Below are 25,264 nucleotides of genomic sequence, written 5' to 3'. Positions count from 1 at the left end.
AAACATTGCCTCCCGTTTTATGTTCACTAGCTGCAAGCAACTATTTGATGGGGATGTGCTGGGCCTTGTAGTTGTACAGTCTAGACTGTGAAGGTTATAGGTAATATATTTAATGGCCTAACCAGCTGTTACACATGACTTATGACTAAGCGCAGTATGGAAGCACCTGTTTACGGACATGTGTGTTCTTCACCCATGAGTAGTGCCTTCTGCCGCATCCCTTGTTGTGTGCCATTCCCGATGCCCGCTCCGGTGCCCGCTCACCCCCTCTCCTAATTGTGATTGCAAGACTGACAAGAGCTGTGTTTGTCAGGAAGCCCTCACCCCGCTCTGTCCTATCAGATCTAGTCGTGCTTTGTGCCAGTTAAAACAGGTCACTGGACACAGTTTTGCTCTAATTCTCTCAATCTGCCAGATACGAGGCGGTCGGGGATTGCTACACAGTCTGCACCGCTGCTAAAGGGTTCAAGTGCAGACTGGAAAACGTATATATATATGTGTGTGTGTGTAACGTAAGGACGCTGAAGTACATGAGTATTCCAGCGCCAGGCTCACTGATGACTAATTGCGGCCATTGTCTTCCAGTCTCCGGCATTGGGTACACAACGTCTTAATGTCACCAATGACAAACAAAAAAGCCAATGCGACACATTGACAGATACAATTTTTTTTTTCTTCCTTGTTTCTATAATTGCTCTCATGAGGGAGAAGGAGGGGAGACGTCTACTGAAATATCTCATTGGTCTCCAGCAGAAACCTCACCTCAAAGCTGGCGAGGCGGCGGGGGAGTCATACAATGATTAGCCCTGCCTTTTCCCTATGAGATAGCGAGGCAGAGGGTGCCTTTAGGGATTTACAGAGGTGGCTGACTAAGTAACACAAAGCCCAGGCGGCCAAGTGCAGATGTTCAGAGTTATCAGTCCAGCCAGGAATTTTTTTTTTGCTTTTTTTTTTCTTGTCCTCGCGCACACACAGTCCATCTTTATGCAGTTTGTGCAGGAATGTAATGTTCTCAGCAGCTCGACATGCAGATCCAATCCTGTAGCCAGATCTGCTCAAATATGTAGCCACGAAGGAGTCGGGTTTCAAGAGTTTAGGAACTGGGCAGTTCACTGAGTCAGAATCAAAGAATTTTTTTTTTTTTTGGGAAAAGAGAAGTCAGCGAAGTTACTCTTAAAAATAGAGGCAGCTCGAGGAGGAGGTAACAGTTACTCCCGGGTCCCTGGTACAATAAAGGGGCCCAAAGGTTGTTCAGTCAACATTGAAATGGCACATGGTTACAGATTTTAGCTCTGAGGCCCAGGAGCTTCAAGTTCTAAGTTATATAGTTGGCCAAGTTCAAAAGGGGAACTAGAAATTTTTGGGATAGGATGTTGATTTAGTTCAAGTGCCATATTTGGAGTCATGAAGGAATTTTCGCTCTGGTGAGGCAGTTAGCATCAGCCTCATGGGGTTTATTTTTACCCTCTGGTAGGTTTGGGCTCCGTTTACACGGGGCAAGAGGGGGCGGAATCCACATCCGAATCGGCCCCCTCACAATAGCCGCTAGCATTCTTTTTTCCGTGAGTGGTGTGTTCCCGCTCACGGAAAAAAGAAGCGAGCTGCCCTTTCTTCAGCATACTCCGGTCTAGGCCCACTCAATCGAGCCTACTCCGGAACGGGAAGCCGCGAGAGTCGTATTTTGGCCCTATTCTGACACGGCTTACCGCATCAGAATCAGGACTAAAATCCGCCATCACGCCCCGTGTGAACGGGGCCTTATAGGTTGGACTGAATGAACTTCTTTATCTTGTATATCTTAAAGACATTGTCCAGGACTTGGACAAACCCCTGTGGAGTCTGGGGGAGGTTATACTTACCTGTCCTCAGTGCTCCGTTGTCTTCTGTTAGCGTCCATTTTATCTCACGTTGTGCCTTCATTGCCAAAAGAGACTAATCCAAAGTGCGGGACTTCTGGTGACGCATGGAACGAAACGAAAAGAAAACTTTCAGCACCCTCTTTTGTTTTTATTTAGGTTACATTTCCCTTGGCCTCTATATGAGGTTGTCCAATTTCAAAATAATGTTACTATTATAGACTGACCATTTCGGGTGCAGTCAGTATCCTTGGAAAATTCTCCATGACAAATGTGCACCCCAAGAAGAGCCCAGTCCAAGACACTAATCAGGGCAGAGAGTGTCTCGAACCAGGACAACCCTAAGTAGGATAACTAAGAAATGGATCAAGGGGCCAAGAAAAAAAATGACTGGTTAGGATGAAAGTCGTCCACCAGGCCTCATAGACATTAGATTGTCATTGGATCCCATCCATGGCCAGTTGTAGGCTAGCCACATGAACCACATTCCTATTTCCAATAATAAGATCTCCCGGAATACATTTACATTAGGTGACTGGCATTATAATCTAATAATTGTAGTCTCTGGCAGTCTGACATGATGAGTACTGAGTATGACTAATGCCGAGGAAGCAAGCAGACAGTCAACGTGATTGTTTTGGGCAGCGCTGTGGTTGTATTTGCAGCAAATGGGCTAAGGGTTAGCATCAAAGGCACAATCGGTACGCATGTTTTCACTCTGATCATCTGGACTGAAACTTCACAAAATCTTGAAATCTTCCAGTTCTTCCCTAACATAACATTGTGCAAAAACAGAGCTTGAAGCATTACTCAAAATTCTGTCGTCTTTTGCTACACCTCTCCTATGACCCGCCCAGAGGAGCGAGTGACAACTGCCCAAAGCTCATATCTGGTTTAGGATATTGGTTGTCCTTAACTACTTTAATTGTAAGAACTTATTTCTTTTGTGACCACAGGTTTTCGGATATTGTACAAGTTCATTGCCGATAATGGGCATCTTGCCTTGTATCACATTTTGCTCAGGCTGAAAATAACGTCAAGACCAAAGACGAGTTGCTGAGCGATCAAAAACTTTGGAGCAATTGCTAGATAATTTCACAGAATAGTAGATGGCTGGGGTCTGGGGATGCATCTAATTTGGCCGCCCTCCAGTTGTCTACTTGGTTTTCGGTGATGCTCTTCTTTTTGGCAGCTGATGTCATAAACAAAACTGATCGCGAAATGTATTTACAAGTGATAGGAAAGAAGAAACAAGGGAATTTAATTGAAGCATTGATTTATATAACAGGTCTGGCAAACACTTATCTCCCAGTATAACAAAGCTTCAGACAGGTTGAGTTTCAGTCCTGCCTTCCCTACAATGGAAGATGGGAGAGAAAAATCATTCCTTGTATGAATTAGATTATTGGGTGATTCCAAATGAAACTATAATTTGATATCATCAATATACCCGAACACAATGGATGGTCTCATACAATATTGGAGCCATGCAATGGATGAGAATTGAGAATGAGACTGCTAGGCCAAAAACACTAGGAGTAAGTTAGCCAAATTTGCCACAGGCGATCTAATGTGTTTGGCGGCTTCTCAACTATCCAACCAATGTCATAGTTTCAATTTTTGCAAAAAATTGGGCATGTCTAACCAGGTTTTTACCAAACCAAGCATCCATGTTTACAGAGGAGTTTACAGGGAGATTGTGATGGCCAAAATGACTGTTCAGTTATCTAACGTATGTGGCCAGCTTTGGATAGAATAGGGTACAGTCGCGTAAATAAACAGATTTTGCCAAGATTGGCTTTCTAAACCATAAACTAGCACCAGATTCTTATTCAGACTTAAGCCACCATTACTGTGGCCGTACACATTAAGCTGGCCATACAATTGAGAGACAAGTTGGCTGGACCCACCACAGATGAGCTCATTGTAATCACCATCCTCATCATGGCAGAAGCGATAGAAAGAGGGACTGGACACAAGATTATTCCCCTTCCCCCGGTATATCTAGCGAAGTGTACAAGTTTATGGTGAAGTCGGAGAGGTATTTTTTGGGTGAATGATCAATCGTAATTGTGTGGAAAGCTTAAAAGTGCCACTAGGGGAAGTCTATACCCATCCAACATGAAGATCATGACCTAGATTTATGACATCTAGAGCCATTTACCCATTATTGTCCTTTCTTCAACTCCATGCATTCTCGATTTGTCTTGTAAACCTACTTTGGGAACACCACAATTCGAGAATTTTTAGTTCGTAGATGGGGAGATATCCATCTTTCACGCCAAGCAGCAAGTGACTTTGCTGCAAAGCACCAGACGACCTTTCCAACCCTACAACCAGAGAGATAAACAAATTGGTCACCCCTGACGATGACAGACGTCAACCACCCTTGCCATCAGAAGACAACAAGAAGCAGTTGACGTTGATCCTCCCCGAGTGCTCTTTCGATGGACTTTTTTGGCATATCGCACCTTGGGCCCTCTTTTGGCTGCCAAGCTCCTCTTAAAACCCTTTAATGTGGCGTACATTAGCGATGGGCAATGCCACTAAGTCTACATGCCATCAGAGCCGCTGTAAACCTCTTGGATGTCACCCAAACTCTGCATTAATTTTCTGCCTTGTTACAAAACAGATATCTCTATCGAGTGTTGTGCGGCGGAGCCTTCCTTTGCTCTTTTTTTTGCACGTTTCTTATGTCTGCGTAGCGCTGCTTCTCCTTGGCTTTGCTTCTCCCCCCCCCCCCTTCGTCTTTGCTGTTACGTGTGCGCTGCCTGTCTGTGTCTGTCAGCCTGTGTTAGAGCACAGTATGGAACTGAGGAGAACACACTGTGATGCAGTACGCCTTGTCTCAGTGCAGGACACCTACAACCACTTCTCCCCGTCTGCCTGTCGTCCTCTCCAATCAAACATGTCTTACTTATCAAGGGTGCAATCAGCATGTCAATGCAAGCCCCCTCCCCCCCATATTACCATATATGTATATAGCTATCTTTATATGTATGTATGTGGGTGTGCGTCACATGCTTGTTATTCATTGCACCCATTCTATCCTCTCTCTCTCTTTCTCTCTCGCACTCTCTCTCTCTTGCTTTTCTCTCCCTCTCTCTTTCACTCAGGTCACTTTGACAAGCTCTCTCTCCTCCCACTAGCATTGCAATTAGCATATTAATAAACCACAGTACTGCCAGCAGAGAGAGAGGGAGCGAGAGGGAGACACACACACACACAAGCACACATACAGAGACAGAATAAAATTCCTTCTGCCTGCTTCCTCTGAGGCCCAATTTCTGCCTTTTAGGGGGGCTTGTTTTTGTTCTTTGAGATTCTCACAAGGGCATTTTATGCCAGGAGCCTTAGCGGTGGGCAACCAGTACCTGCTCGTCTCCACACCAGGCATGTGAAGATGTCAGTGGGTTGCGCATGTCCTGGTAAGTGCTCCTTCTTCTTCTGCTTTTTCTTCTGTTTTTTTTCTTAATTAACTTGCAATCAATGAAGTCGGGTTTTGCTGCAGGAGTCGGGGCCTTTGTATTTTCTTGCAATGGAGTCCATTGAATTTTGCAAAAAGTACCTGCTTGATTTTTTTTATTTTTTTTTTTAAACCTGGTGGGGGCGACGGATAAAAATTCCCAGAGTTCCTAAATGTCAGCCAATCAGAAGTGCCTCTGGACTTTTGACCTCGGGTCAGGGGTTTAGTGTGATAGGTCCGTTTTTTTGGAAGCCCTGACAATGCTAATTGAATGACGGTGATGGATACTGTCGTAGGGCTGGTTATGGTCGCCACTTATTTTCCCATCTCTGGGCACTTAACCGTACAAGTCTAGGTTATTATCCACCCCCCTACAAATCAGGTGCCCCCCTAGGGGTTACTAAAGGTTATTGGCAGTCGTGCTGTTAGTAAAAGACCCATTTTGGACTCGGTTTGAATGACATGCTTGTGCATTTCTCTCTTTGCTATTCTAAGTTAACTCCTACAGTGCTGGAGAGGCAAGGTACCTCAGAGTCCTCCAGTTGTCGGAGTTGCCTGTTGATCACCTTAGTGTGAAAACCCTAAAAGGGTGATCCTATAGGTATTATTGTAAGGCGGCTGTTATTGCAGAAGGATTGTGGAGATTCAGTTTAAGTCAATGTAGCTTTGCTGTCTGGATCTGAGGAAGCGGTGGAGTTACTGCAGACTGGTGCACATATTTCTTGCCATGTTTAGCAAGGACACCTTTCCGGAGTGGTGTGCACTGCGCTCAGATCTGCAGGGACTCATTAGCAACGTCTTAAAGGAGAGACATTAGCGGGTCATATAATGGGGGTGCAAATAGGGGACTTTGCGTCTTTCACAATACATCCGCCTCCCTTAGGAATAAACTCTATAGCAACAATGTTACGCTGTGTTTGTTTTGGAGATCAGATGGATACATTGTATCACCTCTATGGCTGCATGCAATATCAATGTAAGCAAATAGGTTTCCTGCGTTCATGTAAACAAGTGCAACTTTTTGGTTATATGGAGTGTTTGTATGGCCCCGGATGGTTTCTTCTGATCAGAGTGAAGAGATGGTAACTGATGTGTGGTCTCCACATAATAATACCACAATTGGCTGGGGAAGACTTTGCATAATGTTATGTTGATAGGACCTATCGTGGTTACGTCTGTCTCAATAACAGTAGATTTCTCACAGTCTTTAATGTAATGTGTTCTTGTTTCTATAGTACTGAACGTCCAGGCTACAGGGCCATACGTATAAATACTTAGAAGGATTTGTGTGCTGCAAAATGGTGAACAAACATCTGTGACGTCTTACAGGAATATCACATGTAGGAATGATAGATTGTGCAATAGTCATCTCATGTAACATATGTCATGGTGGCGCTACAACAGACATCAAATACATGATAATAATAATAATAATAATAACAAAAGTTAGTTGCTAGTTTCTGGGTGTAACACAAAAGGTATTGCCCAATTTTTGGATATATTAGAAAGTTAGTGGCAATCTTTTGAGTGTATTAGACAATTAAAAGCAAATTTGGGGGCATATTAGTAAGTTAGGGGCACTTTTTTATGTATTTGATGAATGCAAGTTGCAAATTTTAAGGTGTATTAAAAACTTAGTGGTAGAATTTTGGGTTTATTCAAAAGTTAATGCCAAATACTATAAGGTAGTGGCAAACTTTGGGGTGTATTGGAAAAGCTTATGGTAAATTTCGGGTGCAATGGAAAGTTAGTGGCAAATTGGGTATACTATAAAAGCAAGGGGTAAATTTTTGGGTGTGTTAGTCCGGCTCTTGGGATATGATGCAGTGTGCCTAGTACTGTATATAAATATATATATTTCATGCAAACAACCGTAACCGCATCACCATCTCCGTAAATGAATGGTCATGTTTAGTAAGGTCTGTATTACCTGCTATAAATTTGGCTCTGCTCTCTTTCTATGTTGCCCTTGCAGCAATTTGTGGCCCTATGATTTTTAAACATGCCCCTATTATGTATTATTAAATGACTAGGGGTCCATAAATTGTCAGGTTTAGAGAACCCATGTTATAATAGACTATTAGGGAATTTGGAGGGACCTTTGGAGAAGGGACATCATCTATTAGCCAGTACACAGAGCACTGTAATGCTTCCTTGCTCCTGTGGTGGCGCTGCAGGGAAATTAAGCAGCAACCTATATTTTGCGGATGGTGTTCTTACTGGGGCATTGGTGTGACTTCTAGGCTTTCTTACGGAGTTTGTAGCTTTTATATACTGAATATACTGTACAATAGCAGAGACAAAAGAGACGCCAAAAGCAAATCTGACTCCATGTGCAAGATATCGAAACTTAAAGGGGTATTCTGGTGATATGAAATTATTCCATATCCACTGGATAGGGGGGTAACTACTAGATTGGCATAAATCCGACTGCTAGGGCTCTCAAGAATAGAGGTGCCTAATCGCCCATTTGTATAGACCAGTGGTCATGGTCGGGCATGCATGTTGCCACTCCATTCAATTCTATGGGACTACCAGAGATAGCCGAGCACTGTGCACCACCCCATTCAAAGAGGGGGCCTTCTGAACCCCATTCTGGTGACCGTAACAGTCACACCCCAACCAGTCTAGGAGTGATCCCCATAAAGTGTATAGAGGACAACTTGTTATGCCCACGACACCCATTTAAAGGGGATATTCACATCAACAATCCCTTTTGAGATAATAGTGACCTTACACACGTTGACCACTTTTACAAAAAGATTTACTACTGGGACTCCTAGAGATCAGTTGTGATCTCTCCGAACCCTACAGCGCCACCACAGGTGGAATGATGCATTACACAATTCCCATTAAAACCAATGAGCTGCCCATGTAATGTGATGACGTGCTGGGTCCGATGTAGCCACTTTCTGATGAGACATATTATTCTGTATATGGGACCCTTCTATTAGATAAAAAAAAATACCCTAATAGGGTGCATGTAAATGGTTGCACAAAACCAGAAACCCACCTTCATGTTCAGAGAGCAGTGTGGACAATGGTGTAGCTATATTGTCATATAAAATTGCGGCTCTATTTGTGGATTGTTGTCTTTTTTGCTGGCTTTGTGTCAGATAAATAAATTGTTAGAAGTCGTAGTAACACTAAGGACTCGGCACACAAGATTTTTGTTATTTTTAATGGGAAAAAAAAGATTCATTATTCTGCGTGAACTTCACACCCAAAACACTGTCTGTCACCTCTGGCTGAGATTGCTTGTGTAAGTGTTTATCTAAAATAGGACACAGAGTAAATAAATTGCTTCATTCCACCATTTGCTGTGAATATACCGAACGCTAAAGAATGTCTCATGGATCAATGGGTTATCTCACAAAGACTGTGCCTTGCCATGCGCATTATTAAAGAATGCAGGGTGCCGCCTTAGGGCCATCTCTCTGGGCAAAGGTGGGAGCCACATACAGATAGTGGGGGGACCTAACCTGTAACTATTACATGGACCAGCATGCAATACCATATTTGCCCTGTAGTGGCCGCTGTAGGAGAAATGCATGGCTAGCCCAAGTGTGATCATTGGGGTTTGACATCGATCAACTGATCATGGGGGTGGATTCTTTTTTAAAAAATAGGTTTGTTGAAATGAGGCACCCACTTTATCATTCATGTTATTAAACTGATCAAGGGGTGACAACGTCGATTCTCTGCCATAGATTATAAACCTGTATTTGAATAATCTATCTATCTATCTATCTATCTATCTATCTATCTATCTATCTATCTACTATCTCCTATCTATCTATCTATCTATCTATCTATCTCCTATCTATCTATCTCCTATCTATCTATCTATCTATCTATCTATCTCCTATCTATCTATCTATCTATCTATCTCCTATCTATCTATCTATCTATCTATCTATCTATCTATCTCCTATCTATCTATCTATCTATCTATCTATCTATCTATCTATCTATCTATCTATCTATCTTCCTGTCTATAAGGCAGTAATGTGACCCGGGTAAGGACATCACTTAGCTATTTGCTGCCTATACATTGCTATCAGTGGACTGCGACGTCTGCTCTTCTATACAGGACCCACAGACGCCTGCTCTAAAAAGCTCTCTTCTCATTGTCCCAGGCAGAGTGGCCTTTGCTTTACCTGCAGTTCTGGCGGAAGCTTTTACAGATTCTATTTTCAATACTGTTTACTGCGTCATCTTCAAGGATATGTGTCTGTAACCATATAAAAAACTAGAAGCGCTGTCTGTAGAGAGAAACTGGTGGCCAGTATAGTGCTAAAGGAAGAAACTTCTGAGGTTACCACAAATTGAGATTTCGGTATTATCTTCCTTGGATTGCATTTATATTAAAGGGTGTTTCTGGGGCTTATGTATTGATGATCTCTCCTCATCAATTTGTGATCAGTGGGGGTCCGACACCTGGGAATCTCACTGATCTCATATTGATGACCTGTCTTATGGATAAGTTATCAGTGTGTAACTCCTTTAAGAAACCACAGGAATATGCTGTATCTATCAGATTCACGCAGTCCTTTCATAGAGCAGATGTCATATAGAATGTGATGATAATTGTACTGTGCAGAATCAGTGCCTATACACATCCTGGGGCACGGTTATAGTAAGTGTCATCTCAGCAGTTTAGGAAAAACACAGGACAAATTCTGTACCAATCCGACTTTATTAAGGGTTATATAGCGCCTACCTATTCTGGAGTGCTGTACACAGATTGTCTCTACTGAGGCTCATAATCTCAAATTCCAAATCCCCTGCTTCCCTGTTTATATGCTGGCAGGGGGGCAGGCATAACAGGAAGTGTGTGTGGTGAAACTTCAGCCAATGGCTGCAGAGCAGGAAGTGATGTCAGAAAAGGAAGTATTGGTAATAGGCAGTCATTTTTATTATTTCCTATGATGTTAGGGACCTACAATGTATCCAAGAGAAAAAATAAGCGGCCCTGGTACAATGTGACTACAGTCAGAAATGTGCTGGGAGTTTCACTTTAAAAGGAGTCTGTTACCAGAATACTGCCTCCTTACTGGCTCAACCATGAGTAGGAGGCCATAGGGTGGGCAAACTATATTATGTAATTGTATTATGTGTTACATATCCACCCAGGCTCACAGATAGATAGGGTCACCTGAATCAAATGGTGTTTTTCCATTGTGAATCATTATTGACAGAAATGGCGATGTCTCGGTAACGGAAGAAATGATTCACAAGGCAAAACACCATTTGATTCAGGTAACCTATCTATCTGTGCTCCGACTTGATATGTTGGGTTCTGGTGACAGAATCCCTTTAAATGACAACTATATATTTGCCTCCTATACACGGTGGAGCTGTCTGCACAGAGCTAGTGAGGCGGCCGTATTCCAGTATTTTTTTTACAGATATTCACCTACTTTTTTACCAAACAAAGGCCCGCTGTTTATACTGAACTCTGCAACTTTATTAAACCAGATAAAAGTATAACTAAACCTATTTCTGCTGGGAGAAGTCAGGTCCAATAAGACAAAGACTTCATTTCCAGTTTATTGTGGATCCTCCTGGAGGGGGGCGCGTAGGAAAGAAAATAACCGCTGCCAATTTAGCACCGAAAATCTTTTCTTTTTTTTTTTGTTGTTGTGTGAAAGACAAAACAAGCTGATCCAGTAGAAATTCCACGAAAATCGCTCACTAATCAATCCCACCGGGACTCGGCATTCAAAGAGCCTCACGTCACAGGCATCTCCTCGCATATTGTTTCAAATCGCATTTTTGTCTGCAAGCGGCGGCCCATCTCTGATGTCTGAAACACAAACGGTTTGACTCTCAGGACGGTCGGCACAAAAACAACGCTGCTGCTTCTTCTTCTTCTTCTTCCTTTTTTTTATCTTTTAATTATTCATCTGGAAGACGACCAGGGCATTAGACTACATCTGGTATCAGACGTATTGGAATAGCCCGGCCCATAGAGAATAGTGTGATCATTCCAGGCCAGCAGTCTTAAGAGCGGGGCATCTGGACGCCGTTGCTAAGTTAACACGTTATTATGGTATACAAGTGGTGACAAAAAAGGATGTAAGGCTGAAAGATTTGATAAAAAAATAAGAGTTTTCACATTACAATGAATAGAAGTCAAGTGACAGAGAAATGTGATAGATTATTACAGTCTACTGGACAGGATAGGGAATGCTGCCTCCCTTAGAGAGCTGTATACAGAATTTTCTCTGTGTTTATATAATGTATAATGTTAGCACCCATGTATCTAGGCCTCCCTAACTTGTATGCCTTTTAAAGAGGACCTTTCACTGTCATCACCAACTCCATCTCTTGCCATCCTATAAGCGCTTCTCCACTGATTCTGGCATAGTTGGAATTTTTTCTCTAGCCCTCACCATTCCCGAGTAAGAATACAGTTATATTCTCTGTTGTCAAGTGGGCGGTCCTAGTCTGGAGCAGACAGACAGGGACCACCCATCTGACAGCAGAAAGCATAATTGTGCCGAAACTAATAGCAATGATGGCTCGGAAATGGTGGGGGTTAGAGAAAAAATTCCAACTGTGATATAAAGATCTTGAGATGGCTCTGCTAATTCTGTCCCAATCTATTGAGCAAAGCTGACAAGTGAGTAAGCAGGAACTTTAAGCCTGCAAACGGAAAAGAATAAAATATGACTCTCTCTCATTGTCACGCCAGAAGAGAACATACATGGTGTGATACCACACAACCACAAATAAGGTTCAACAACTTTTAACATACTCACAAAATTTCTGTACAAAAAGAACTCAAAGTGAAAGCACACCCTACTTCTGCCCACGTGGGGTTTTGTCCCCCTGGCTTACATATCTGGTGTTATATAGTCCACTAACTTTCATATACCGCAGTTGAATTTGTTTAAAAGCAATAAATTTTATGACATGCCTCATATACAAAATCTATGCACAAATGCTGTATAAAATTATGTGGTTAAAATACCATTGAGAATACCTATTAAAAAAGAAAAAAAAATACATCCATAAAAATATGCGCATTGCCAGCAAACTTTGCAGTACAGTTTTAACAATTTCTCTCTCTGTACTTTGCATTTCTCTCTGAGCTAGTGGTAGAGACTAGCTGGCTACTAAGTAGATGAAGCTCTGCTCTATAACGTATAACTTTGCAGGACATATATAGAGAAGTACTGTCCTATACGGATGTTAGTAAAGTAAATTGGTTGTGATAGAAAGTTCCTATTTAGCTCCAGCATCATAGTAAGCCTTTCATTCTTCTCTTATTTCCTGCACTTCCTGCTCACTCCTCCCTCTCCATAGACTTCTGTAGACATGAGTCATCTGAGTCACGTGTCCTGCAGACCATCTTGAGATGGATACAGCAAGGATTTTCACAGAGAAAATCATTTTATCAGAGAGATGGGGATCAGGGAACCAGCCCTGGCAATGGAGGCCCTAACCTATCTATCTGCAGGGCTTGGTTGATATGCTGGGTTCTGATGAAACTCCCTTCAAAGAAAACCCTCATGAGTATAATTTGCTCCATATACATGATTATTTATGTACTACCCACAGACAGAAGTGAAAGCTCATATCTTATTCTCTGGGCTATTTCCTACTGGAAAACAAAACCCCAAACCTGTATATGAGAATTTTATCGGAGTGTTTTACTGGCCAATGTGAAAACTGCAACGTTCAAGACTGTTTCCATTTAGTCACATCTAACATATGGCTCGTGATGTCACTGGTCCTGGACAGTGACTGTCCCCACTGGGTGCACGTCCACCATGAGATTTTCGATGGTGTCAGCAGTGATCAGTTTCCCACAGTCATGGCTCTTGGTAAGATCAGATTAGATATACGGGCAGTCTTTTCACTTCCTAACTTCCAGTATTCTCAGTGTGCTGAATAGGAAAGGGAAAGCTCAGTTCCCAGTGTCTATATATATCTCCCGAGCCGATGGTGTGTGAGAAGAAAAACTAGACTTTCTGATTCAGTGCCTGGCAACTCTATAGAAGGATCATTACCGTGAAAAGGATTTAAAGGGCAACTTCGTTTATATATATAAAAAAAATCTTATACCTCCGCAGGTCCATATCCATAACAGTAGTGAGTATTATAGTGGTGTAGTCAATGTGCTTGAACCACGACAACCATTTCTCTAAACCTAGATGGTGGTCAGAGTCATTGTCACTTGCCTTCCCCCACTCTTCTTTGGTAGCCTTTACAGGAAGGGGCATTGGATGATGTACTGTGGTTGTGTAGGTAGGACAAGTCTTTTACAATGTAGGTTACCCATTAACCAGCAGATCATCCATTGATTTTGAGAAAAGGGGCATGGTTCACAACTGGTGGGTAAATGAGAGATATATGTAGCCAACTGAGCTAAACTTCCCAAAGAGTCTAAAGGTGGCTATATGCTACTCCTCCTGACCTCCCTATATGAATGTATGGTGAGCTGAGCTGAGTGTATATGTGTTCTCACAGGGGAGCAGTGTATGCCATTACAACAAAGGATTGGTCATTTTGAGGTCCAACATGCCCAGTGTTGGATTGAGATTCCTGATAAAATGACTCTTGGTGCCCACCCTCCAACAAACCCTAGAAAATAGGCCATATTGAGGTTCAAATTTGGGTCTCATATGCTGGCCCATCATTCTTTTAGAGCCTGGACCCCCCAAGAAGATCCTCCGGTACTCTGATGGGCCAGTCCGACATGGCGTCAGGACTCCTCAAATACATAAGATGATTGTCGAGTCCTGAGGAACATTTAGGGGCCAGGAAACAGCCTTATAGTACAGGTGCTGCACTGTATTTGGAATACAGAAATCATGTATTTCTTGTCCAGGAAGACCCCTACAAACATGACTTGCAGAGATACTGATCTGCAGTGAGTGCAGTTTTGGAGGTTTTCTCTCTTTGTCAGTAGAGTAGGGTCTTGGTTGGCTGGGTGAGATATCTCATGTACTGACTCTTGAGCGTAAGCAATGCTCCTGGTGGAAATCCAGTTAGTAGAGTCTTTATAGGTGGAATTAGAGAGATAGATTTGTCTCCTTCTGTATAACAGCAGTCCTGCAATCCACTTGGCACTTTGAGGCTGTTTGGTGGGTACTTTGGGGGTGTGATGAGGACAGGTTGACTCCCCTAAGTAGGGACCTCTACATGATCTACATCCCACTTGTTTCCTTATGTTATAAATGTTCTAAGTGGAGTTGGCCCGAATTCCGACATCTTCATATTTCTTCACTCTAAGTATTGCTGTCTTTTCATCTGACGGTATAACACTGTTCCAAGTGACTGGCGGAGGAGCCCTGGCTGATCACCCATGTAAATAAATACGTAGTGTGGTAGCGCTGTTATGCTTTTTAACCATGTAAGACACGCCACCGGATCTCATGTATCTGAAGTCTGATGTACCACCTGTCATCTCTATACGAGCTAAGGGGATTATCAAATTCTGCAAGCTATGCCAGCTCCTTTCCTTTTCCGATCTTTCTGAAATACTGCCAACAAGTATTGGTTGTAATGAAGTTTGAAGGCTTACGTGTGGCCCCAGCAGAAGCGGAGATGATACTTATATCCACCTGTCAGCACACATACCTACGTATCACTTTTTAAGAATCTTTGGGCTTTGGCGCGACATAGTTGACCACACGTCTGACGGCACACAATATGGCCGTAGGAATGAATGGCTTTACGTTTATTGTCGGCAGCTTAGGCATGATGTATTCACGTAATACAGTCGGACGGTGAGCGAGTGGTAGGATCAGACTATGCTCGGAGATTGTTGGTAGTCTATAACCATGAAAACATACAAGTCTGTATAGAAGCTAGAAGCACAAAATAACAGGAGGTTTTATTGTTGCTTTATTTTCTGACTGTAGGTGACTTACCTCTATCATTTATCACAAAGATTGAAGGCACCCAGGAAACCTGGGCCTATAAACAGGTCCATTGGGCTTGTGGGGCGTATAGCATTCTCTGGAAACATTCCCTGTGGTTGTCAAGCGAACAATAGGGTAGATAAAAGAAGGGTAATTTTTTGTTTGTTTTTACTCGGTGTCAAAAACAGATCAAGATGTTAAATGGAAACCATCAGCAAGCTGCTGAAGATGGATCTGTTAGGTTTTATCACTTAGGGAGTATGTCATTAACACTTTCATACCCAAAGAATTGTGTCTCTACTATTGCCTTTGTTTACATATGATGACTCCACATAATAATCGGGGCGGTTACCTGCTTGCTGATGGTTTCTAGTACAAAATGACATATGTGTGCAGGGCTCTTGGGGTGAGGAATTGGGGTCCCAAGGTTGGTATGGTCTCAGCAATCATACCAATCCAAGATGTAACATATTGTTAAAGGGGTTGTCCAGGCTATGCAGGTATTGCAGCTTATTTGTAATTTAAAGGGAGACCCCAAAATCTCACCCCGCAGATAGGCTAGTGTCACCTGAATCAAACATTGTTTTACCCTTATGATTTGTTGCCTCCATTGTCGAGATATCGCTATTTTTGTCATTATGCAAATGAGCTCCTTGTAGCATCGAGGAAGCTGTCATTGCTCCAAAGAGGCTCATTTGCATATTGACAAAAAAAAAAAAAAAAAGCCAATACCTGGAAACAGAGGCAGCGATTCACAAGCAAGTGACCCTAACCTATCTATCTGCGGGGCTGGGGTGATATGCTGGGGTCTAGGGACAGACTCCCATTAAATTAGGAATAAGCTGCAATACCAGACACAGCCACGAACAGATGTGGCGCTGTTTCTGGTAACACTACATCCTTTGTCCTAATCCACAAAGATGATAATCTAATTCATACTGGGGTGACGACGGCTCTTATACCGGGTAGTAGTCAAAAGAGCTGAGCGACATATGAAATATATTTCCGCACAAGCTATTAAGGGTTTGTTGCCGTCAATTAAGTGGGAAGATAAAATTTACCTCATCAAGGTCAAAGCGAGAAGCTACTAAATCAAGCAAGTGAATCTGCAACGCCGGAACGCAGGATTGTCCTTATAATGCGGTTTCATGTCTCTTTGGTACTTATGTTTCTTCAATGGACGCCTTGCTTTAACCCCGTGTTTGCTGTGTGCGCTCACCTCGCTTGCGGTATAACGCCGGCTGCTTCTATGAAGTCTGGCGGAAATCTCATATCGAGGATCAGATGACATTATTTGTCTATAGGAAATACCGAGAGACGCGAAACAATAAGCCGAGAGATTTAAGGTGATCCCAGAGATTGGGAGATCCTGATTTGTAGTTGACCTCACCGCCGCGGCACGTGACGGATACATTAGTCACTCGGAAAATCTCTTCAGAGCATCAAGACGAGTTTACAATACAGGGCGACATGTAAGGTGTTCATAAGTGTTACTAGATAAGACTCAAGATCCGTACAAAGCCTAAGAAGACTTAAACGCACTCTTACACTAGGAAATGTCCTATTTTTAAACCGTATTTTTATGTAAAACATATTTTTAAAGACTTTTTGATATTTTTTTTTAACTATATTCTGCAATTTCCACTTTGACCACTAAGCCTAAAAATAGTCTGACACTTGCCAATTCTGTAGATTTTTTTTTTTTTTTGCAGCAGTCACCTCATTTACATTACAGATAGGATTACAATAGAAGATAAACACCTTTATAGATTAGAGGGCTGACACATAGTAAATCACTACTGATGACAATAGATGATGTCACGGTTTATCTCCTCCCCCTCTGTCCACAGAACATGTTTAAAAAACTCCCCCATAGACCTCAATAAGTTGACTTAAGTCTATTGAAGCCTAGGACGAGGAGACTGCTGTAAAGCAGATTACTAAAAGCTGTTAACAGAGCAGAGGAAAAGTTCAAAATGGCCGTCTCCATAATCATGAATAGAAAATACAATAAAAATAATGTGAAAATTAAACAGATTAGATACAGTTATATCTTTGTAGTAGCTGGCTATGTTATAAATGGACAGGCTGGGACAGAGGCATCCCAGTCAGCCATGTTTATTATTTTCCCCTTCCCTGCCCTAGACCACCAGGAACATTACCATCGCCTTTCACTGCCCTAAAGATGTTAACATTAACTTTTTACAACTTCAGCAACCTACCAAGGATGTAATCATTAGCCCCTTCACTGCCCTATACCACTAGGTATGTTTTTACTATCCCTTTCTCTGCCCTGCACCATCAGAGATGCTGTCACCAACCTTCATTACTCTCACGACCCACCAAGGATGCTATTATTAACCCCTTTGCTGCCCTAAACCATCAGGTATGGTATGTTTAACCCTTTTTCTGCCCTAGACCACTAGGTATCATGTTATTATTAATCCATTTTCTGCCCTAGACCACCAGGGATGCAACCATCAAGCATTTCACTATCCCACATATGTTATAATTAACCCCTTCACTGCTCTAGGCGACCAGCATGTTATTATTAACCGCTTCTCTGCCTTAGACCACCGGGATGCTACCATCAACCCTCTCACTATCCCATAAATTTTATCATTAACCTCTTCACTGCCATCACCCACCAAGAATGTTTTTGCTGATTCCTTTGCTGCCCTAGACCATCAGCTATACTATAGTTAACCCCTTCTCTGCCTCAGGCCAACAATTATGTTGTTGTTATTATTAACCATTTCTATGCCATAGACCACCAGTGATGCTACCATCAACCCTCTCCCTCACCTACAGATTATATCATTAATCTTTTCACCATCACAACCCACCACGGATGTTATTGTTAACCGCTTTGCAACCTTACACCATCGGGTATGGAAATATTAGCCTGTCTTCTTCACCTCTGGACCACCAGGGATGACACCATAATCCAACTCACTACCTTGAACCACTTTGTTGCCCTAGATTAGTACACCCCTTCCCCTTAGTAGCTGACATATCTTTACGTCTATGACGAGATCCTGAATAATTAGAACGTAAGATAAATTTGATACATGTCTTTGTCTACATATTATCTTTTGTCGCCGTTGATGAGCGTCTCGTTACAATGTATTTATGTCCGGCTATTCGGCTATGACTTACTGGATAAATCTATGAGCCATGAAGTCACATATCTTACTTTGCTCATTAGCTATAGGACGTGAGCATCTAGGTTGTTCCCCTGGGCTCTTTAGTATGGATTCATGTTGATGATGGGATGTTGTGCATCATCTTGACAGCAGTAAACAGACAAAATGTAATATGATAAAAATGAAAGTCAATGTAGAAAGTATTACCAGCGACGCAAACATCAAACGGGAAGACGTCAGGAATAATCCAAAACTAATTGGTTCGGGGTTTAATTTAACACAATTGACTAAACGAAAATAAATGACTGATGCCGAAAGGATAAAGTCGCTTCATAAATCTATGTCCTAATGTGTTTTATGTGGATACAAGATGACAGTAGCCGCTGTCAGGACCAAAATATAAGAAGGGCAAAGAGGCAAATGCTTCAGGGTCTCCATCCTCTCCGCCATCTACTTGGGGTTGGAAGGTTTATATGTTTCTGATCCTTAGCAGTATGGCGGTATTATTACAATACTGTATGGGATTAAAGGAGTTGTCCAAGACTCAGATGTTTTGAGGTTAGTACAGCAATAGTTTAGTCATTTAGTATTGTCATGTTATCAACATAATGGCCCGAATAGCAGCAGTCACATGACGTTCCTCCGCTCTTCCGGTGCTATCACGTATACCAGGTACTTTTGTTTGCACTTCACATTGTCCGGGCACGTCATTGTCTTATTGAGGGCTGGCTTCTCTCTGCAGTCCCCCTATCTCCTATCTGCACTATGTGATGCCACTATTACGCACTTCATAAGCACTATATGATGTTATTATTTGGGGACTGGATGGTGGTATTATTTGGGCACTGTACATTTCCATTACTTAAGTACTGTAGGGTTGTATTATTTGGCCACTACATGATGGTAATATTTGAGCACTCTATGGTGATATTATTTGGGGAATGTATGGCGGTATTAATTATCTGACTAATTTTATTATTTAGTTATACTATAGCTTTGTTATTTGAGTGTGAAGGTGCCTCTATTTGGGTACTGTATGGATGTATTATTTGGACAACGTATAGCTGTATTATTCGGACAATGTATGGCTGTATTATTTGGACAATGTATGGCTGTATTATTCGGACAATGTATGGCTGTATTATTTGGACAATGTATGGCTGTATTATTTGGACAATGTATAGCTGTATTATTTGGACAATGTATGGCTATTATTTGGACAATGTATGGCTGTATTATTAGGACAATGTATGGCTGTATTATTTGGACAATGTATGGCTGTATTATTTGGACAATGTATGGCTGTATTATTTGGACAATGTATAGCTGTATTATTTGGACAATGTATGGATGTATTATTTGGACAACGTATAGCTGTATTATTCGGACAATGTATGGCTGTATTATTTGGACAATGTATGGCTGTATTATTCGGACAATGTATGGCTGTATTATTTGGACAATGTATGGCTGTATTATTTGGACAATGTATAGCTGTATTATTTGGACAATGTATGGCTATTATTTGGACAATGTATGGCTGTATTATTAGGACAATGTATGGCTGTATTATTTGGACAATGTATGGCTGTATTATTTGGACAATGTATGGCTGTATTATTTGGACAATGTATAGCTGTATTATTTGGACAATGTATGGATGTATTATTTGGACAACGTATAGCTGTATTATTCGGACAATGTATGGCTGTATTATTTGGACAATGTATGGCTGTATTATTTGGACAATGTATAGCTGTATTATTTGGACAATGTATGGCTATTATTTGGACAATGTATGGCTGTATTATTAGGACAATGTATGGCTGTATTATTTGGACAATGTATGGCTGTATTATTTGGACAATGTATGGCTGTATTATTTGGACAATGTATAGCTGTATTATTTGGACAATGTATAGCTGTATTATTTGGACAATGTATGGCTGTATTATTTGGACAATGTATAGCTGTATTATTTGGACAATGTATGGCTGTATTATTTGGACAATGCATAGCTGTATTATTTGGACAATGTATAGCTGTATTATTTGGACAATGTATAGCTGTATTATTTGGACAATGTATGGCTGTATTATTTGGACAATGCATAGCTGTATTATTTGGACAATGTATAGCTGTATTATTTGGACAATGTATAGCTGTATTATTTGGACAATGTATGGCTGTATTATTTGGACAATGTATAGCTGTATTATTTGGACAATGTATGGCTGTATTATTTGGACAATGTATGGCTGTATTATTTGGACATTATATGATACTATTATTTTGTCACTTTATGAGATTTGAGTTGTTGAATGACTATTGATGTGTTTTCGCTATTGATTGTAACCCTTGAATACATTGTATCTGTATAATATTCATCTTTGGTCTCCCACCTGACAATATGATCCTGTTATTCCCGCACAGAGGCCGTATCTATGACAAAGATTAATAGGGTTTTATTTTAACAATAGCTGTCCTGATAAAGTGATAAACCGTCTTCTACTAGTGGGTCACATTCACATGGAAGATCTGAACCCAACAAAGGATCCTCTAGATAATGACATATAGAAAATCATTCAACCTGCGCCGAAATTCTGCCAACTGCATATAAAGGAGGCAATTCCTATAACAGCATTGTATCGGGGAATTGCTCGCCGCTCCAACCTTGAGCTGTATGTGTTGGGAGATTTGTACGACAGCGTCTTCGGCTAACAGTCCTCAGCTGCTTTATTTATCTGGAAGGTCCTGACTACGTATTTGTCTGGGGACAGCTCTATGAAAATATCCCACCTGTGTTTAGACAGACTATAAATAGGCACTAAACTACTTGTACTAAAGGGCAGCGCTGGGGCTACGAGAAGTTCAAGCCTAGCTCGTAACCGCATCATTTCCACAGCAACAGAGTTGTGAGGTCACAAGCAGAAAATCATTAAATCATGGAGGATGAACGTGAAGCAGCAGTGATTCAGATGTTACAACACGCTGCAAGGGAAATAAACCCAGCAGATCAGTATAGAGCCGCATCCCTCTAATGACTGCACCGTCTAATGCCGCCGCCGCTCCGCACTCCGCTATTGTGTCATGTAGACGGGAAGGATTTGACCCCGATTCTGGGGAGTGCGTAAATTTTTTTTTGGAACATTCGACTGGAAAAAAGGCCACATATGCATAAAATGTAATTTCCAGAGTGGTTGCAAATTATAGTAGTCAAGCTTCATGTAAAAGGCCAGGTGCAGGAGACTGTACAGCGCAACGTGGAGTGACTCCAGCTCCATAGTACTTGGCGTGCTGCCATGTGCTACTCCATTTTCTACCATATTTTCCCATCCATCCGCGGTTTGTTTTCGTACAATTGGATGGGACTGAGCTGCCAACCCCATGAATGTAATGGGGTAAAGAGGAATTGGGGCTCCGCCAAGTTAAAAACTGCTAATCTGTGGGTGTCAAACCCGCCACTGATCTATATTGAGGACCTCTCTTTAGGATAGGTCATCAGTATTTTAGTCCCAGAAAACACCTTTATGTTACCTATCCCCAGATTAATATATAACTACAAGGTAAAGGGGGCTCCAACACTGAACACATAACGCAAGTCCACATTCATGCTGCCACTCCATCCAATTCTATGGGATTTTTAGAGAGCTTTCACACGGGGCAAAATGGCTAGGAATCTGGGGCGAATCCGTGTCTGCGCGGGATTGCCGCCAGAATCCACGCGGTTAAAAAGCCTCTCAATAGAGTTCTATGGGGAGGCTTTTTAACCGCGCAGATTCTGGCGGCAATCCCACACGGAATTTTCGCGGACACCAAGTGAATTCCACACAGAGTCGCACCAGATTCCGAGCCATTTTGCCCCGTCTGAAAGCCAAGTACAAACCTATCTGGACTTTCTACTCCGTTAAATTCTATGCTGAGTACAAACCTACCTGGACCTGAGCCTGGCTATTCATACGGGGGACTGTAGATCACTATTCTTGTGACCGATGGGATTCCGAGCACTGAAACCCAACCAATCTTGCAGTTCTCCCCTATGCTGTGTGTAGGGTATAACTTTTTTTTTACTGGAATACCCCAATAAAAAAGGTATGAATATCACTTCTTTGGTTGGAACCAAGTATCATAGATATTATAGAAGTTATACCATGTAAATTACGACCTCTTAGACCCCACCGATTCTGAGATTGGTTTTTACAACCATTGAGAATGTAAACACCCCCACTGCATTCATTTCAATGGGGATGCCAGAGATAGCCAAAATGAATGGAGCAGAGGTGCAGCCTATGGGTAGAAGAAACTTATTTCTTTGATGGAATAACCCCTTTAAAGAGGACCTTTCACCACCTCCACCTCTTTAAATCCATCAACAGAAACACCTCCATTGATTCCAGGGCAGATGGAATTTTTTTTCTAAAGCCCCCACCATTCCTGAGCCATTGCTACTACTGTCAAGTGAGTGGTCCTGGACCAGAGCAGAGAGACGGGGACTGCCCATCTGACAGTAGGGAGCCAATTGGATGCTGAATTTATCGCCTCTGATTCTGTAGGAACAGTGGGGACTAGAGATAAAATTCCAAATGTGTCAAAATCAGAGGAGGAGCGGCTATTAAAGGATGCAAAGAGTTGGAATTGGTGAAAGATCTTCTTTAATGGTTGTTTTGCTAATGGTAGAGGTCTAATTTGGGCCCCTCTTGTGACCACATGAGATCTCTACAAGGACATTGAGACCTGTGGCTGAGAAGTTGCTCAATATTACAGCTGTGGTGGACGTTATGAGTTTGGGGGTGTCACACCCCATAAATATATTGATATTTAGTGGCTGGCAGTAATAAAGCTTCTATACTACACCGATTCCCACCTGAAAAAAGAAATCTCCAAGCCACATCAATCAGTAATTAGCTGTAATTTGTCTTGTGCATATTAAAGTAAGAGTCTAATTGGTTGCTATGGTTTAATGCAAAATTAGATTCTAAGTGCAATGTTTGCGTGCAGAGTAATGAAGGTGTAACAGGAACACACAAGAGACAATTATACACCCGACAAAATTATACCGCCCATATCTATTGTATGCCTTGTCGCTATAATAGGATTACATGGGGGTTCTTTTTTAACTTCTGCTTCAAAATCACAGAATTTTGCATTAAAGGAGTTCTCAAAGATTTTAACATAAATGACCTGTCCTTAGAATACAGAACTCAAATCCCCTGCAAAGTCCAAGTTAATGTAGCACCGCAGGGCAAATAATGGACATATAATGGTAACTCACCAGCAATATTCTAGCAAAGTGATTTGTTCCATCCCATTTATACATCCCCTTAAATCATGGGCAACAGGGTCATGTGATCACCAGTTTGAGCACCAGCCCAGAGCTTGTTTGCCTATGTATGTCCACTGTGTGCAGAGCTTCCTGTGAACTTCATCCACTGCTGCTGAAGATATCATTTCTGCCTAATCTATGGGAGAGGGAGTTTATTGGGACAGCAAATGCATCCACATAATGGTTACATGCAGACTTCAAACCTCCTGACTCACATTGCCTATCTGTGTTTGCTGTGTGCACAAACTCCAGTGTATCTTCACATTCTTCTGGCATAACTCGTACTATCTTGCTCTATTTATGTGAAGGTTAAAGAATCTTCTGTGTATCCTATCAGACATTATTTGATTCTGCTTTCCACTGACTCACTATCTTGCTTTGTTTATGTGTGTTTGTGTGCCCAGTGTGTCTTTACACTACTCAATTCACACTGTTTATACCATTGGTGTGCTGTGTGCATAAACTCCAGTGTGTCTTTGCCTATACCACCTGTGTGTGCTGTATGCAGAATCTCCAGTGTATTTTGTTAGATGCAACTTCATACTGTAATCACTTCAATTACATTGTCTATACCATCTGTATGTACTGTATGCAGAATATCCAGTGTATCCTATTAGACGTAGTTTCAAACCCGCCGTAGTGCATCCTATTTCTCATAGACTACTTGCTGAAAAGAGACTTTTGCATGAAATCTTTCCTACATGTTGGGCAGACTCACTAGAAAACAGACCCAGTATAGAACAGGAAGATCCCTGGGGGCCCAGGTCCTGACTTGGTAAGGGGCCCCAGTAGGAGAACTTCTCCTGACATGTCTAATTTAGTAAATAATGGTTCCTCTGTTATTCTTCTTGGATATATATGGATAAAATAACAGCTGTGCAATACCAGTTGGTGGAGTGTATAACTGTACAGACAGTGCCACACTGTATTCTTTTGAGAATAAGAATGGTAACACCCAGTTGTCAATTTATTCATGAATTTCCAGTATACGGAATTAAATTCTTTTTTCATGAGTAATACGAGTATTTATTAAAACAGACATGTCAGGAGAGGTGACAGGTTGTCTTTAAGATGCAGGACATGCTTCGGTTCAGTTCCAAATTCCTGTGTGACTTTACCCTTAGTCTTATTTCGTCTAGTTTTGGTGCTGAATATCAGTTCCACCTGAATGGGTCGTATTGGCAGCACACTTAAGGATTTCTGCAAGTCTCATACAAATGAATGGGACAGTGGCAGAAATTTCTGCAGCCAATCTAATGTATGTGAATTCACCCTTATTCTATACTGTATTGTGCTAGTGTCAGTCATCACTGTCATACTGGCATAGTATTCATTCTTTCTATGTTGGTAACTATATTGTGATAAGCCAGTTATCTATGTCAGTGATCTCTTTCCAGATCCCATAACAAAATGTCTGCACGTTCCTGTCAATCTCGCCGTCGATGGGCAGCGGTACAGTCAATCTCATCGAATAGATAGCTGGAAATCCAGGCAGTATCACCGCTAATTAAAAACTCCTAAGCTCAGATAGTTAAGATGAAAACCAGCCCGCCGCTACCGCCTTCCTAAAAACTAAAATAAGGGATGCATTTGGG

General features: G+C 41.7%; 1 protein-coding gene across 4 annotated transcripts in view; it reads left to right on the top strand.

Moving 5' to 3' along the window:
- The first annotated feature begins 4,887 nt into the window (after positions 1–4,887).
- Positions 4,888–25,264, top strand: part of LDB1 (LIM domain binding 1) — a 112,659-nt gene continuing 92,282 nt past the window's right edge. For 2 of the 4 annotated variants that reach the window (XM_075257874.1, XM_075257875.1), the window contains exon 1: positions 4,889–5,284. In XM_075257874.1, the coding sequence (XP_075113975.1) occupies positions 5,260–5,284 (25 nt within the window). In that variant the 5' untranslated portion in view covers positions 4,889–5,259. Of the gene's footprint in view, positions 5,285–25,264 lie in introns of all 4 variants that reach the window. The other 2 variants (XM_075257872.1, XM_075257870.1) reach the window with 2 other exon arrangements.

This window comes from Leptodactylus fuscus, chromosome 10, assembly GCF_031893055.1.
Source record: "Leptodactylus fuscus isolate aLepFus1 chromosome 10, aLepFus1.hap2, whole genome shotgun sequence".
In the NCBI taxonomy this organism is placed as follows: domain Eukaryota; kingdom Metazoa; phylum Chordata; class Amphibia; order Anura; family Leptodactylidae; genus Leptodactylus; species Leptodactylus fuscus.
The sequence above is the reverse complement of the archived record's forward strand: the minus strand, read 5'-3'. Positions and strand labels throughout refer to the sequence as shown.